Below are 15,599 nucleotides of genomic sequence, written 5' to 3' on the forward strand. Positions count from 1 at the left end.
GTTTCCAATCTAAATATACATATAAAAAGGCTTGTCCTGACTAACAGACTGATCTATCAACCGAAGGGGTTAGAAACATGTTTAACAGTAGATTCCTTTTACAACGTAGGCAGTGAACCCACTAAGAACGGATTTTTGGAAATTCAACCCCTAACGGAGCTAAATAGGGGATGAAAGTTTGTATAAAAGTTCGTCATTTTCAAAATGACGGGATTTTTAAACATTATCCACGCGGATGAAGTCGCAGGCATCATCTAGTTAAGAATATATTCCAAATTTCGGTTTCCAAATACGTTGTTATACCAATATTGTAACAGACATACCTATTCAATGCTATACAATTGTGCATACAATAAAACATTTGGGTACTTATTCCAATATTTAAGACTTAACTCTCACGATTCTAACAAGTACTGCGTCATCTAACGGAGCGGGTACACCTCTGGTGTCAACCTAATTAGCCGACTGAGCCAATCCTCCAGGCTGTGACCACAGAACGTGCTGAAACTCACGAAATTGTTACCATCTTGGCGTTAAGTGTGAACAAATCAGTAAGTTATTTTCTATATTATTGTAAATTGAACTTTTGAAAAGAGCAACCGCTTAGTTTTCACTCATCATCATCATCACTAGATTTGTTTATTGATATAGTATAATTGCATTTACTTGCCTTTACTTATAATTGCATGTATGCCTTTTCGCTGTGACATATCTAGATTTACAAAATGAAGGCATGGATTTAGATTATATAAAAATCTGGAGAGAAATGTTTGATTTTCCGGGATAATAGTATCCTATGCCCGTCCCCAAGGTGGTGATCGCATTATGGATTTACTTACTATACCTACATTTTACGTAATCCGCACGATGAGCTCTCACCATAGTTTTGAGGTCACTATAAAGGTAAGGTTTTCTAAGAGGTTTTCTATTTGTGATGTGAATTTTCCTTTTTTTAGTCAATCATCATGCAAACCCAGTGGCTGATGTATTCGATATACATAATTACTGTGCTGGCAGCCAGTGTGCAGTCAGCGGCATTTGCAGTTCGAAATGAAGATATATCAGTCTCAGGCAGTAACCCTAAAGTACTTAACATTTATTTAATGTTTCTCCCAACACAATTACGACAACAGCCAATTGCACGGATCACAGAGGATATTGCAGTGCATAATTGTGCACTCTCTATTCCCACACTCACATAGTCAGATGGAACGTTGCAGAACCTACAGCCGCTCTTTACCTAACGGGCCATATGATCCGCAGCCCGATGAGCTATTTTTTTATTTTTTATTTATTTAACTAAGACTTAATAAAAAAACTCGTACTCTTGATAACCCTCATAGGGTAAGAAAAAAATATTTTTTCCGGTTTCTTTTTCATGTATTCACACAATTAAAAAATATTTTCTTTCATTTCGTAGAGCACAGTTTCTACCGAAGTTACGACTCCAGAAAAACCTATCGTATCTATAAAGTTGACAGAGATGCGCGTGCGCTCCGAGGTAGCGCTGCGCTACGCGCGCACGTCTGTGCTCACCCACGTGCACAACCCCGACGCGCGGCCGCAGGAGGTCACCTTCCGCATGCTGCTGCCCGACACCGCCTTCATCAGTGGCTTTACTATGTAAGTTATGTCTATCAAATCACAGAGAAGTAACCTACTGATTACTTCATGCCCTACTGGGCATACCTATCTGTAGATAGAGATAGATGGCGATATAACAATTCCCACATATTCCAGAGAGGTTGAAGTAGAACAGTTATACAGACATTCTTTTGGGGTTTGTTATAGGGGGTTATTATTTTGTACTAACAAAACAATAATTCTTTATGTTAGTAATAACATGAGGAATTATAAAACACTAACTCTATGGACTTAGTTGTATAACATACATAATATGTGGGTCTAAAATAAAATCTTATTTATTTATTTTTATCTATTTTTTTAAAGGATTCTGGACGGAAAATCATATAAGGCGTATGTTAAAGAAAAAGAAGAAGCTAAGAAAATTTATAATCAAGCAGTATCTCAGGGTATTAGTGCAGCATATGTCGCTACTAAGTAAGTTTAGACTCATCATTATTCAAAATTTATGTTCATCAAGTATTCACTGTATTAGTAGAATTGTCTTTATATTGCGAAAGTTTTCTACGAAAATCTCAAGAAGCTTTTGCTTTGCCCTTCAATCAAGGGCCCTGGCACGCATTGTAAGAAATTCTTCACTTTGGAGCCCCGACTACCGTTTGCTTCGGTCCTTTCCCGCACCACTGTAATAATGTTTTATTTTATTTTTTGTACTTAAGTATTTAAATAATATATGCAAAATAGAAATATTTGAAACAGGGCTCGCGACTCCAACCAGTTCGTGGTGTCAGCCAACGTGGAAGGTAATACTACAGCAGTCTTCGACTTAAGATACGAGGAATTCCTGGAACGTAGGAACGGGTTGTACAACCACGATATCAATCTGCATCCTGGTACTTTAGTACCAAAATTGGAAGTAGTTGTCCATATCAGAGAATCGCAGAAGATTACTAAACTTCATGTTCCTGAAATCAGAACTGGCAACGAAGTTGATGCAACAGAGGAAGATCGGCGTGAGTAGAAACTAAATCTTACTTTAATAATCTTACATTTGTTATCATTTTTTGTATGGTTTTTGGAATGACAAAGAAAAATACTAGTGCTACATGCTGTAACATGCTGTTAAGTATAAAATATCCATCCAATATTTGATACTGTTAAAATGTATAGCTTTATTTTACTTGAAGGTCTGACTTCAAATATGAATATACCGAGATCAAGGAGCTTTTGTCTAAGATTGGGACACGTGAGAAATCAATGCAGCAATGTTCTGATTTTTGTTGAAATAATTATCTTTTTATTTATTTACAAAATGAGCACAACGGTTTCGCAAGGGTGAGCTTACTTAATCCATAGACAAAATTATAATATAAGAGTGTGTAATACCACAGTTTAACATTTCAAGGCTGTGGTAATACTCTGGTTATGCTACGATACATAATAACTTCCTTGTGAAAAGTTCTGAATGAGAATGAAACTCGGTTCCCAATTATTTACAGAAAACTCGAAAGCGGTTATTGTAAGAGGAGCTGACAAAGGAGAGATAACCATCACTTTTACTCCTGATCTTGAGGAACAAAAGAGACTTGCTGAAATATACGTGGTATGTTTGAATATTTTTTCCAGTATTGTTACAGATGTGGGTACATTTGTTTCGCCTTCAAAAATCAGAAATATATAATGATTATAATATACCTAGTATCTATCTATTATTGAGTACAAATGAACAGAATTTCAATTCTCCCTTTCAACACTTGTATAGTTTTTTTTTTTTTACCTTTTCTATGACTTTTGTCATTACTTTTCTCAGGAGAAAACTAAAGAAAAAAGTTCACCTGGAAGGAATACCAGCGATAAAGAGAACAAGCGAGACAGTACCGCGCTTGGACAGTTTGTAGTGCAGTACGATGTAGAACAATCTAATAATGGTGAAATCTTTGTAAGTTTAATGTTCTTCCTTGGGCTACCTACCGCTATGATGCTTTTAAACTTGCTCTTTTGATGTAGTACCTTTTCCAAACAAACTTCTTTCTCCATACAAAGGTACGCCTTTAATTGTTGTTCTATATCTAAAACTAAATCATATATTTATTTATATCTCCATTATCTATGCTCTAAAACAAGAAATGTAGTTAAATTCATTTACTTCTCAAATTATATTTGTTTTGAAAGTTATGGCCCTTGAAAAATCTCTAAGCCAAAGTTTTAGGCGACTTAACTGTGCGAATATAAACCATAGAGACTATAGGCTTCAAGGCAAGCTTTACTTTATCATAATTTCAAATGTCTTCAGCCTAAAAAATATTTACTAAATTGCAAAAAAAATAATGTAACATCAAACGTAGATTCGCGTTGTTCACACATCACGCGACTCACTCTTGAGTATGTACCGTCCGTAAATGTTGACTGCAATAGCTTGCTCTCACGATCGACTTGGAGCGACCATAGAGAGCACCCTTAACGTAAATATCTCATGTTTCAGGTAAACGAAGGGTATTTCGGTCACTTTTTTGCCCCTTCTTCATTGTATCCATTGAGTAAATATGTGGTATTCGTGCTTGATACTTCGGGATCCATGATGGGCCGCAAAATCGAGCAACTGCATAGTGCCATGAATGCCATACTCTCCGACCTCAATCCAAATGACCGCTTCAGCATGGTCGAATTTAACTACGGTGTTACGGTAACGTTGTCATTGTACCTACGTTTTATAATAATATCTAGGGCTGTAACCATAATCCAACGTGTGTCGTTGTCTTTATTCTTTACTAATACCTACTTTAGTAGTTTTTACCTATCTAAACCACCATCTACTCTATGATCTATTAAGTGGGTACTGATCACAGATAAGCTGATTTCATGGTACGGATAGTAAGTAAACAAAAAAGTATAGAGTAAGTTCTTGAGCAAGTAAAAATAAATAATTGAATATCTCTTTAATCAAGTTCCCTTCGAAGTTTCTAAAACCAGAGCATATAATGTCCGTTACCATGATAAAGCTAACATGCATTAATTAATAACGATATTTGATACATCTTTAATGTGCTGTTAACAGGTTCACGATTTGAACAAAACCGATCAAGCGGCTCCTACGAGGTCTCCCATCATACTAAACCCAAACGTCAACTCCCTTAATACTAGTGTTACATTGGTGCCACCCTTTATTGCCTCACCCGAAAACATTGCTAAAGCAAAAGTTATTGTGTCCAAACTAAAGGCTTCTGGAGGTAATTTAACTTCTCATGTATTTCTTCAATAGATATAAAGAGGACCTAATGAATTAAGAATTTAATAGAAAAAAATTCACATCAAATTATAGAAATCGCTTTCGAATTATCAAATCAAGCTGGTTCGGATCCCAGTGACTTAACATCTAAGCATAAGAAAGGGGTAGCAGAAGGTTCACTAATTACTTAACTTGCACTTGCATTGTACACGAAAACAAGTATATAAAAATGCATAAATACATAGACAGCCAAATACTGGCTGAGCTGAACAGGTTGGAGCTCACAGTCGCGTCGTACGCATAAGTGTGAGTTATCAGTGCTCACGCGTTGTATTTTGCGAAACTTCGTCGTGTATTTTGTTTTGTAGCCCTAAGTAGGATGACGGGCTCAGAAGAGAAGAAGAACTCCTCGATAGCTCAACGGTTGAGGAGCGGACTGTAGGTTCGCGGTTCAAACCCCACTCGTTGCACTATTGTCGTACCCACTCCTAGCTATACGTTAATTGGAGGGGAAAGGGGAGTATCAGTCATGATTAGCATGGCTAATATTCATTTTTTTTACGAGTACTTGTCTCAAAACTTGTGACGGATTTCCCGCAAAATTTTATTGACCCGGTTTTTATCAATAAAAATCAGGTTAGTACAATTTCTCATGATAGTAATAATATTATGTCCACTTCGGGTTTCAACTATGTCCTCAGTCCTTACCATTAAGCTATTAATCGATTATGGATGTTAATCGTAGGCACCAAATAAGTAGTCATTGAACTCCTTCTCGAAAAATTTCAACTTCTCAATCCTAAAGTTCGTGTACACATTAACCATGAGAATATAATATAGAGATTGTGAATAAAATAAAACCGTTTAACTTAAAACTTATAATTTATGTTAATTTACTTGTTTATGTCTGAACAGGTACCAATATATACGATGCACTGGATGTGGCCTTAAATTTGGTAATAAAGGGTGTTGATCTGGAAACCGAAAAAGATCTGATAAGTGAAGAAAGCGACTGTGATGTTGGATATTATTATGACGATTTACTGGAAGAATACTGTAAGTGTTTCACCTTTATTCTGAATACTTTTAGGCTCCGTAGTAAAACCAGGAGGCGAAGGAGAGTTTTATTTCCTCTAGTGGACGGACGTCCAGTCTGTCTGTCTGTGTTTCACAGCCATTTTAAAAATAAACTATGAAATTAAAGTCCTCGAGTGATACTTTGTTGGATAGATATATTAAAATTATTTTGAAGTAACTTATAATGTATTTTATGGAAAAAAACCTTTTATTGTTTATCGATTAAGAAAATTATAAATGATGCCTTGCGTGGCTGCGGAACACTACCTTAAATGCGTGTTCTTACTTCTGATACGTAACCAGTTTACTTAACAGAGGTTCTAAAATCGGAAGTCGTAGGTATATATTTTTTTAATGGATTGAACTCTTTACATTTGTGTACATATTTGCTGAGCTCATATTGTTATTATCAATGTGCGTCTAAAGCCTTTGTCTATCATGAACAAAGATTTTTTGGGTATTTACTTTAGACACTGAATATCATGCACATAATATGGTGTACATATTTACAGAGCTGATGTTGAGGAAATATATTATTTTCCTTTTATTTTCTTGGTACGTATGTATCATTAATCATCATTATTATTGATATACTACATTGTTGTGGGGTAAATTTAATTAAACAACTTTTTTGTATGTGAACACTATTTTTGCGTGAGCAATTTCACACTTTAAATGTAGGTAGGTACCTAGATTTAACTTCCTTTATACTTTCATCACCATTTCACAATGACCAATTGTCTAAATGCCCTATCGTGTCATTACCACTTCAAATAGTTAATATATATATCGCTTGATAACAGGTAGGTAGATACCTATACCTATCTAATTACTTTATTACATACATTCATAGTTTCTATCTCTATCTATATAAGAAATCTATCGATTTTAATTATTCTTTCACCATTTTAGAGCTACAAGTAACATAGGCCTTATCTTTTATGTATTTTTATGTTTAGATGAGCTGGAACCAGTCATCATCTTCCTCACCGACGGCGAGCCAACTGTGGCTGAAACTAATACCAATCGGATCATCTCTTACATTACTGAGAAGAACTCTGGAGACAATCGGGCGTCCTTGTACTCACTCGCTTTTGGTAGGTCCTGTGGTTTTTTCTAGCATCTTGTATGCGCAAGTGGGAGCTCCTCTTGCCTCCATTCCCATCACTCTCTTAGTTCGATGGGGCATGTGCAATTTGACAGGACCAGAACGAGATCAGGCGCAGAGCTAACAGCTTTACGAGTTCACCAGCACACAGTAGATGTGTTGATGCAGCACATAGGAGGTAGGTGGTCCGCTTATTGCTTGACTAGACTAACGCCACAATTGAAATCCATAATTAGTGTCAAAAATAGGCCCTCTTTAGTGGGGAGTGGAGACGGATCATCAAGCGAGCCACAGCTGAAATCATGAACACGACCACTCTGCCAAGACTGTAGCGCCTACAAAAAAAAGAAGAAGTCTAACAAAGCAGTCAAATAACTACAGACCACTTTTGTCTGAGACCGATTATTATGTTATTATTATCCAACAGCGTACGAATGTAGACGGTGAGAAGAGATGTTTGATTTTTGGCTCAATGCGTCACATTGAGTCTTCGTTATGCACAAGGATGCTCTATAAATCCAGATTAAATTCCAATCAAAAAAACTTTGATTTCCAAGAAAAATAAATTGTGACTGGAACAAGCACATTGTACAGGTGAAAGTGCGGACCGCGCGTTCTTGCGCAAGCTGTCGCTGCGCAACGAGGGCTTCATGCGGCACATCTACGAGGCGGCGGACGCGGCGCTGCAGCTGCACCACTTCTACCGACAGGTGTCCTCGCCGCTCCTCTCCCACGTGCAGTTCTTCTACCCTCAAGAACAGGTACCTAGTTATCATAACATGCTCTCAAGCTTACATCCAAACTCTCAAGTCTTTAAGTCACATCAAGGTACCTACTGCATCTGTTGTGGTACCCGACCTGTGACCTATGACCCATTTTTAAGGGACCCATTAGATTCTGCATCAGTCCATTTCATGAATCATAAGCGCTAAACTATTATCATCCTTTACACAAAATCTTGCAAAAGAATTCCGTTACAAATTAGCCCTTGACTGCGATTTCACCTGGTGATGATGCAGTCTAGGATTAAAGTGGGCTAACTTGGAAAGGGTATGCCAGTTTTAATAAACCCATGCCCCTTATCGTTTTCTACGCGGCATCGTACCGGAACGCTAAATCGTTTGGTGCCACAGGCTTTGCAGGTAGGGTGGTAAGTAGTCACGGCAGAAGCCTCCCACCATACTAAACCAGAGATAATTTAGGAATTAAAAATTCCCCTGCTAGGAGTCGAACCCGGAACCATCCATTTATACTGTAACTTATCACTAACTATTATCACTCATCGCTCATCGCTCATCACTGTGCAAGGAACCAAGTGGACTAGAAAGCTTAGAGATTGTGTACAGTTGAACTAGCGCTAATATTTGTTTCTAGATAAAAGAAGAGACAGTGAGTCGTAACCGATTCCGTGTAATTAACGCTGGCTCCGAGGTGGTAGTGGTGGGACAGATCGAAGAAGACGCAACCGAGATCACGCCACAAGTTACCGGCTTCTATGGCAGTGAAAACGGCCTCGGCAGGGTATGTGACCACTGAAAATGTGTCGAATCAGCTTTACTACCGTTTTGCGATAAAAATGCGATTTAGTTTAGACGTTTATGTTTATTTTTTTAGTTTTTGGTTTTTAGTCGTTTGTGGATGTCGAAAAACGTTACCACAAACTAGAGAATCACTTAGATAAGTCTAAAGATGCTTTCAGAATATACCAAAATTGTATAAGAAAATATTCATATTATGGTGTATTATTGTAACAGATTCGTTACGAAGTATTCCCAAGAGTTCCCGTGAAATGCAGGAAGGATAATTACTTGCCTCTGGAGCGCATGTGGGCCCACCTCACCATCAAGCAGCTGCTGGACTTGCGTGACGCTGGTGACGATCAGAGCACCAATGCCACCAGCGCGGCTGAGAAGCAAGCTTTGGCGTTAGCACTCAAGGTGCCTACTTAGCACTCAAACACACACAAATGTCTCTATTTTTTTTTTTAAGAAAGAACATTAGCCATGCTAATCATGACTCCTCTTTCCCCTCCAATTAAGCGTAAAGCTTGTGCTAGGAGTGGGTACGACAATAGTGCAACGGGTGGGGTTTGAACCGCCGACCTTTCGGAATTTAGTCCGCCCCTCAAACCGTTGAGCTATCGAGGCTTTAAAAAAAAAGTTATGATACACAGCCATTCACATTGAGAATTAAACTCTCGCCTACGGCCTCGGGTATCAAATATTGAGCCCTTTTTGAGCGTCGTAGAGACTAGTTTTTATTATACCGCACGATGCATACTTTAACAAGTAGGTAGGACTTCTCCTTGCAAAAAAGTAAAACCATTATGAAAACGTTAGGTAGGTAAAGTATGAAATACGAAATATAAAGTACGAAATTATTGAGGAAACGAAGCGAAGAAGAAATAATCATTCATTAGAAAAATATACCTAACCTGCGCTTCATGATCAAATTTTTTTTGGCCTGTATAATAAAAAGGTTTATTAGGTTAGTATAATAATAATCTCTATCCACAGAAAGAAGTATATCGCTCTCTCTGTAACTTAATCTCATACAATTAATGATAGAGACGCGAGAGATCAATCACAAACGCGTTTTCAAAAAACGTTCAAAATCAATTCGAAAACATAGTTTCGATGTTGGTTGGTGACTCAAAATGGCTAGATCCCAGATTTTTGTCTCTCTTATTTGTATGGGATTAGGTAACAGAGAGAGCGCTATACTAACTTCTTTCCATGGATAGAGAGGTACAATAATTTTATACTTGTTCAATGAAGTACTAATCTGTTCTAGTATGAGTTCGTAACACCTCTGACGTCACTAGTAGTAGTCAAGCCGAACGCAACCAACTCAGTTGACGTCGAGTCCGTTGACAAGCTACGTAAGTGTAAAGGTTCCAGTACACATTATCCCAATACATTCGACAAGTGCCGGACAATGTGTAAACTGCAAACACTATTTCCGAGATTATGTGGCAAGATCATTTAATGTTTGAATGAAAACCAACAAAAACCGCAAGCCGGCCAGCGCATATGCAGCGAGAAGCCTAAATATTAGTCCTGTACATGTTCGCCGACTGCATTGGCCAATTACGTTGGGTTAATGTGTACAAGATTTTTAATGTTCTTTATTTAACTCCTAATTACTACAGCGGCTCCATCGCAAGCCGAATTGAGCTTGTGCTGGTGTCAAATTCAAATATTTGTATTTCATATTTGTAGTCATAGGCGAACATGAAGGCAAACTTGCATCATCACTTGCCAGCAGGTCTGTTTGCAAGCTCAACCTATTAATTAAAAAAAAATACGTTCCAATGGAACTTGCAGCAATTGTCTTAAGCTATGGTTTCCTCCAACAGCGGTGCCGTTTTTAAACGGACGCAATGTGATGACCGCAAAAAGACGGCCGTAAACATGTGGAATGTTCGGGACTGCATTGACCGTTTTATTACGGTGAACAGACCACAAAGTACGTGTCAATGGTTGAAAATGGACGAACTTGATTTAACGTTACTCGTATATTTGGAAGATGAACAATCATCAGAAGACGAAAATAGTCTAATCTTTATGTTTTACATTATATAGCACATCATGAACCCGCACAAAATCAATTAAAATTTCATCATCCTCGCTGGTCCAGTTGATGAAACTCATTTTGAACAAAAAATATTTTAAAATGGCACGCAAATTAATATTACGCTTGAAAATACCTTCACCGCTATGAAAAAAACGTTGACAGACTCTTCGACACCGCCAAGACGGCCGTCAAGCAAATGGCGGTACCGCTTTTTGACGTTACGGTGTCAATTACCGTTATCTAGGAAACCGCGCCATATTGTTTACATAAACAACGTTCTAGTGACGTCATTCACCGCTGTATTATGGCCGCTACATGATGGCACCGCTTTTGGAGGAAACCAGAGCTTTACTGTTTGTTTATACCATTGATTTCAGAAGCGCCCCGTTTATACAGTTAAATTGACTTGTCTGAGATGATTTCTGCACGTTTCATTGTTAGTAGAGAAAGAACCAGCGAGGGTCTGACCTCCGTTATTTTTTAAAAGCTGAAAGTATGTTCGCATTGTTCCCAACACAGGGAGGAACGACCAGCGATTATGAAGTTTGGATCATGGTAGCTTTAGCAGATAACAGGCAACAAAGAGGCATAAAATCTTTCGTCAAAGTATAAAATATATTTTTTTTATATTTACTTCGCAATGGTATTAAAAATCACGTCATGCATTGCCAGACACCCTTAAATTTTAATATGTCTTTGTACATATATCAAATAGAGAATATAGGTTTGATTCTATAACCGACGTAACTGATGTTCTAATGGTATATTCCTAGTACCGCATATCTGCACCCTACATACTATGCATATGCTCTTTAATTTACATATGCATATACTAACCTACTTATCATTTTGCAGCAACGCAAACAAACTTTGCTTTGGGTGCGTCGTCGGCGCAATTTGCACCTGCATCTATGATTGTTAACCGCAGAGCTCCAGGTAAAACACATAATCTTGTATATTATTAGAACGCAACATACAAACAAGAGCTAATTTTCATATGATTCTATTTTCTGTGTACTAAATGAAACCGGAACATGGCTCCTCAATAGATTTATGCCACACCTTACTTATATTTTGTGAAACACCAGGGAAAGGTGTTCAACACCGCTCTCAAGAGGTGTAAATAAGGATCTTAAATAAGGTATTAATTTTACGAAACGCGCGTAGCAGAAGCGCTACTACGTAGCACCGTTGGAGAAGTTCTACTGCGTAGGTGAGTTAGAGAGGTACTACTGCGTTGATGCATCGTAGATGTGTTACTGCGTCGGCGAGTCAGGGAAGTGGCTCTACAGGGCCGCGTCGTAGTAGTGCTACTTCGTAGCCGCATCGTAGAAATGCTACTACGTAGCCGAGTCAGAGAAGTGATGCTGCGTAGCCGCGTCATACCAATGCTACTGCCTGTCGACGTCGCGCGCTGAAGTATGACGTGCTACAGGAGGGTTATGAGTGTAACAATCTGTTTATAGATGTTATTAGTCGTTCATCGGCTTCTAATTACCAAACTTCAATAAAGAAAATTTTAAAAATAAGGTGGTGGATATGATAAATAACTTCTAAAAAAAATTAAAAATGGAAATTGATTAAATGTTATTATCGCCTTACTTTGGGTCAATAATTAAAAATAGTATGTGTGGATTCCGCAAAAAAAATGTTATGTGTATTTCGATGCGAAAATATCACGTGTTGTCCATGAGCTATTTTAAACTGACAAGATTTGTCCTTTTTAAATCAATTTTCTTGGAGTTGTTCCTCCTAATTTTCGGCATATCTTTTCCTTTGTAAAGGTTAGAATAACATGAAGTTTATTCCATTTAAATTTAATTTAAATCAATTAAAACAGATATTCAGATCTTTCAAAAGCCAGGCAAAAATCCAAGTAGTCTGGGTTTTAGTTTTGACCTTAATTTTGTTTTGTTTTTATGTAGCTCTCTCGAAAGCTGCGCCAGCTAGGGCAGCTACTCCAGCTGTGTTGTCGAAGCAAAAAGCTGTATCAGTTGCCGATGGAGTAACTGCTTCCCCAACTGCGCCGTCTGTGCAAGGTTCGCCAGTCGCGTCTCTTGCACCACCTGCACCTGCGGTTTCGCCTGGAGCAGATTATCATCTGGAAGAGTTTATGTGGACGACAGCGATACTTGACAACACCGCTGACGCACTAGTAATTGACGACAACGGGATCAAAGTTCTTAAGCTCACGAAGGATGTTAACGTAAGTAGTAGCGTCACAGAATGGATCTAAATATTATAAGTAGGTATAAGTACCTACCCAAGTATTGACTGCTTAATTCATTTGTTTTTCAGAGTATGCCCGAGTAGTTTCGTACCCGTCCGGGATGCTCATTCATGAGCGAAAATGCATCCAAAAAATTAACATTTAAATTTGTTTTATTACAACAGCCGCCGAAAGAGGCTGGTGGTGACGGCGAATGCCTGAACAGATTACCACTGGCGGCGCAAGCGGCGGCGGGCGTCAATGCCACAAGTGTGTGCGTGTATCTCACACGCTGCAACGCCGCCCGAAACATCACGCCCGAAGAATATCGGGACAGTTGCTGTTTTATCAACAACAGGTATTACCATCATCATCAGGCTATCACCGCTTTATTCATCAAAATTATGCATGAAATGAAATGAACTGAATTTACTTCATAAGGCCGCATTTACACGAAAGCTTTTTATCGTCCGTTAAAAAAGTGTCCAAATAGACCAAATGTATTCCCAAGCATGTTCATACGTCAACGCTTTTTTACGTGTGAACAGATATTTGGGAATAATTTATTTCCATTTGGACGCTTTTTTAATGGACGTTAAAAAAGCTCATGTGTAAATGAGGCCTTAATGTAGGACAGTATTGTGCCACTTATTATATGTCAAGCAAGACCACCTTTCAAGGTTCAGAAAGCAAAATTCTATTGAGAAGAGCCGGTAATAAACAGCAGAACTTGCTCTTTTTTAATTGTGTAAATAATGTAAAGTACCGTAACCGTCACAGCTCAGCTGGTTGCAAACCTAAATTGGAAATGGGTAGGACGCATTGTTCGAAAAACCATAGGTTCTGGAATGGCGACCTCATACCGGATAGCGCAACAATCAATGCAATATATAAATAGCTTTAATGAAGGAATGAAGGAAGAATGAATATTGTGCGTAAACCTGCACGGCTGAAGGTTCTTCATAATGTTCTCAAAGGTGTGTGAAGTCTGCCAATCCGCACTTAACCAACCCTTCTCTTTCCCAGTGGAGTCCAGTGCTCAGTAGTGTGCGGGCGATAGGTTAATTTTAATGATGACAGTCAACATCATCATAACGTCATTTTCATCGTACCTATATTAATTTTTAGAAAAATATTTACGCACAATTAAAACCTGTATCATCTTATGAGATAGTAGTAATTTAAATAAAAATATTTTTAAATTATTAATTTAAAAATATTACTTAAATTAAAAAATTATTTATTTTTGTAACAGGTTCGCTGGTGTTTGCTGTCCGAAAAATGAAGTCGACATAATATAAGGTCTTGAAATTGTACATATTTCTTTTTTTGAATTTATATAACATATCTATTAAAATTATTATTTTATATCATACACGACTCTTTTACTTTTTATATTTATACTAATAGGTACTGCCTACAACTTTCTACTTCTACCTGAATATATTACACACCTATTAGACATTCATTAGAATTCCTAGATTATGTTCCTAGAATATAGATGTAGTCGCACAAGTAGAATTGTTATCACGTAAGGTCATTCATAATAATTAAGTTGTTTATTTCCTATATACTATATAGATATATAATATAGATATACGTATATATACCTACGAGTATTTTCTAAATAAATACCGTTTCTTATAGATCTGTGATAGGTACCAAAATTAATGATATTAAGTAAGTAATTACTATTATAATTACCATTACTACTTGTAATGCATTTATCTAAATTTTTCGGCTTAGGTAATAAAAATAAAATTTTAATACTTCGGTACTAGCAAATTATACGTAGATACAAGTATGCACGTAGGTAGATAGGTAGGTACTTGTAGATTCAGGTTTTATGTAAAAGTTGGGGGGGGGGGGGGGGACGGACGGACTATAAGAGTCCTTATTTACTGAAAACTACACCCGTAGGGTACCGTACTACAGAATCCTAAATAATTGGCCTCAGTTTTGCCTTGAGTAACCGGTTTGTCTGAGGCTTTAAGTACTTACACGGTGGCTCAACCTGCCTGAAAGCTACATTGTGCACTCGAGTCGTGACATGCAAAAATTCTGCCAAAATTTGAATTCCACGCTGAGCTTTACGTACACATTAACGAAAGAAAAATTATGTATCGCTTGATATGAAAACTGAAAACCCATGTATAATTACTTATCGCTTATTTTTGCATATTCGAATTGATCACTTGATCAATTTAGCCAGTAGATTGGCTCTCGTAATAAAGTGTTCTTGTTCAATAGAACGATGATGATACCTATGTGCAGAGAGATGTCTTAACTAGAGGAGCAAATCTCATGCTAAGTATTCTAATTCATAACTAACTGCTTCAAGGCAAACTTTACTTAATTACTGAATAGGTTTGTTTTAAGATATTGATTCGTTTTTAAAATAACAACGTAAATGCCAAAAGTTGATTTGCGTTCTTAAAACATCGTCCATCTCATTCTTAAACACGAATATGTACTCGTATCGTCCGTACCTAAATGTTGATTGGAACAGCCAGCATTCGGCATGCACTCACGCTCAACTTAGAGCGACCATGGAGAGCACTCTTAAAACATTAATTCATAACTAGCACGAAGTCTACCACTTCATTCATAGTTAGCTCACGCCGCAGTGACTTCGTTTGGGTGGAAATTTTGCCAAATTATTTCTTAGTGCATATTACAGGTGCATATAAGGATATCCGATAAAAAGCGTCTCTACGTAGGTAATGCAAAAAGTCAAGTTTCTACACCACGCGTTTTCAATCAGCCAAATAGATGTTTATTATATTGTTGTAATAATTATATAACGTCTGACATTCACT

The 15,599-nt window shown here is 37.5% G+C and overlaps 1 protein-coding gene across 1 annotated transcript; it reads left to right on the top strand.

Moving 5' to 3' along the window:
* Window positions 1-867: 867 nt before the first annotated feature.
* LOC123864631 (inter-alpha-trypsin inhibitor heavy chain H4-like) lies at window positions 868-14,094 on the top strand. The gene is made up of 18 exons (XM_045905219.1): window positions 868-903; window positions 1,421-1,623; window positions 1,951-2,061; window positions 2,344-2,597; window positions 3,084-3,187; window positions 3,395-3,523; window positions 4,067-4,267; window positions 4,640-4,811; window positions 5,726-5,866; window positions 6,847-6,984; window positions 7,590-7,756; window positions 8,370-8,516; window positions 8,750-8,932; window positions 9,789-9,876; window positions 11,427-11,507; window positions 12,497-12,777; window positions 12,966-13,138; window positions 14,036-14,094. Exons 1-18 carry the CDS (start codon window positions 868-870, stop codon window positions 14,079-14,081), a joined length of 2,655 nt encoding a protein of 884 aa, XP_045761175.1. The 3' UTR covers window positions 14,082-14,094.
* The last annotated feature ends 1,505 nt before the right edge of the window (window positions 14,095-15,599 follow it).

The sequence above is a fragment of the Maniola jurtina genome, chromosome 4 (assembly GCF_905333055.1).
Source record: "Maniola jurtina chromosome 4, ilManJurt1.1, whole genome shotgun sequence".
NCBI lineage: Eukaryota > Metazoa > Arthropoda > Insecta > Lepidoptera > Nymphalidae > Maniola > Maniola jurtina.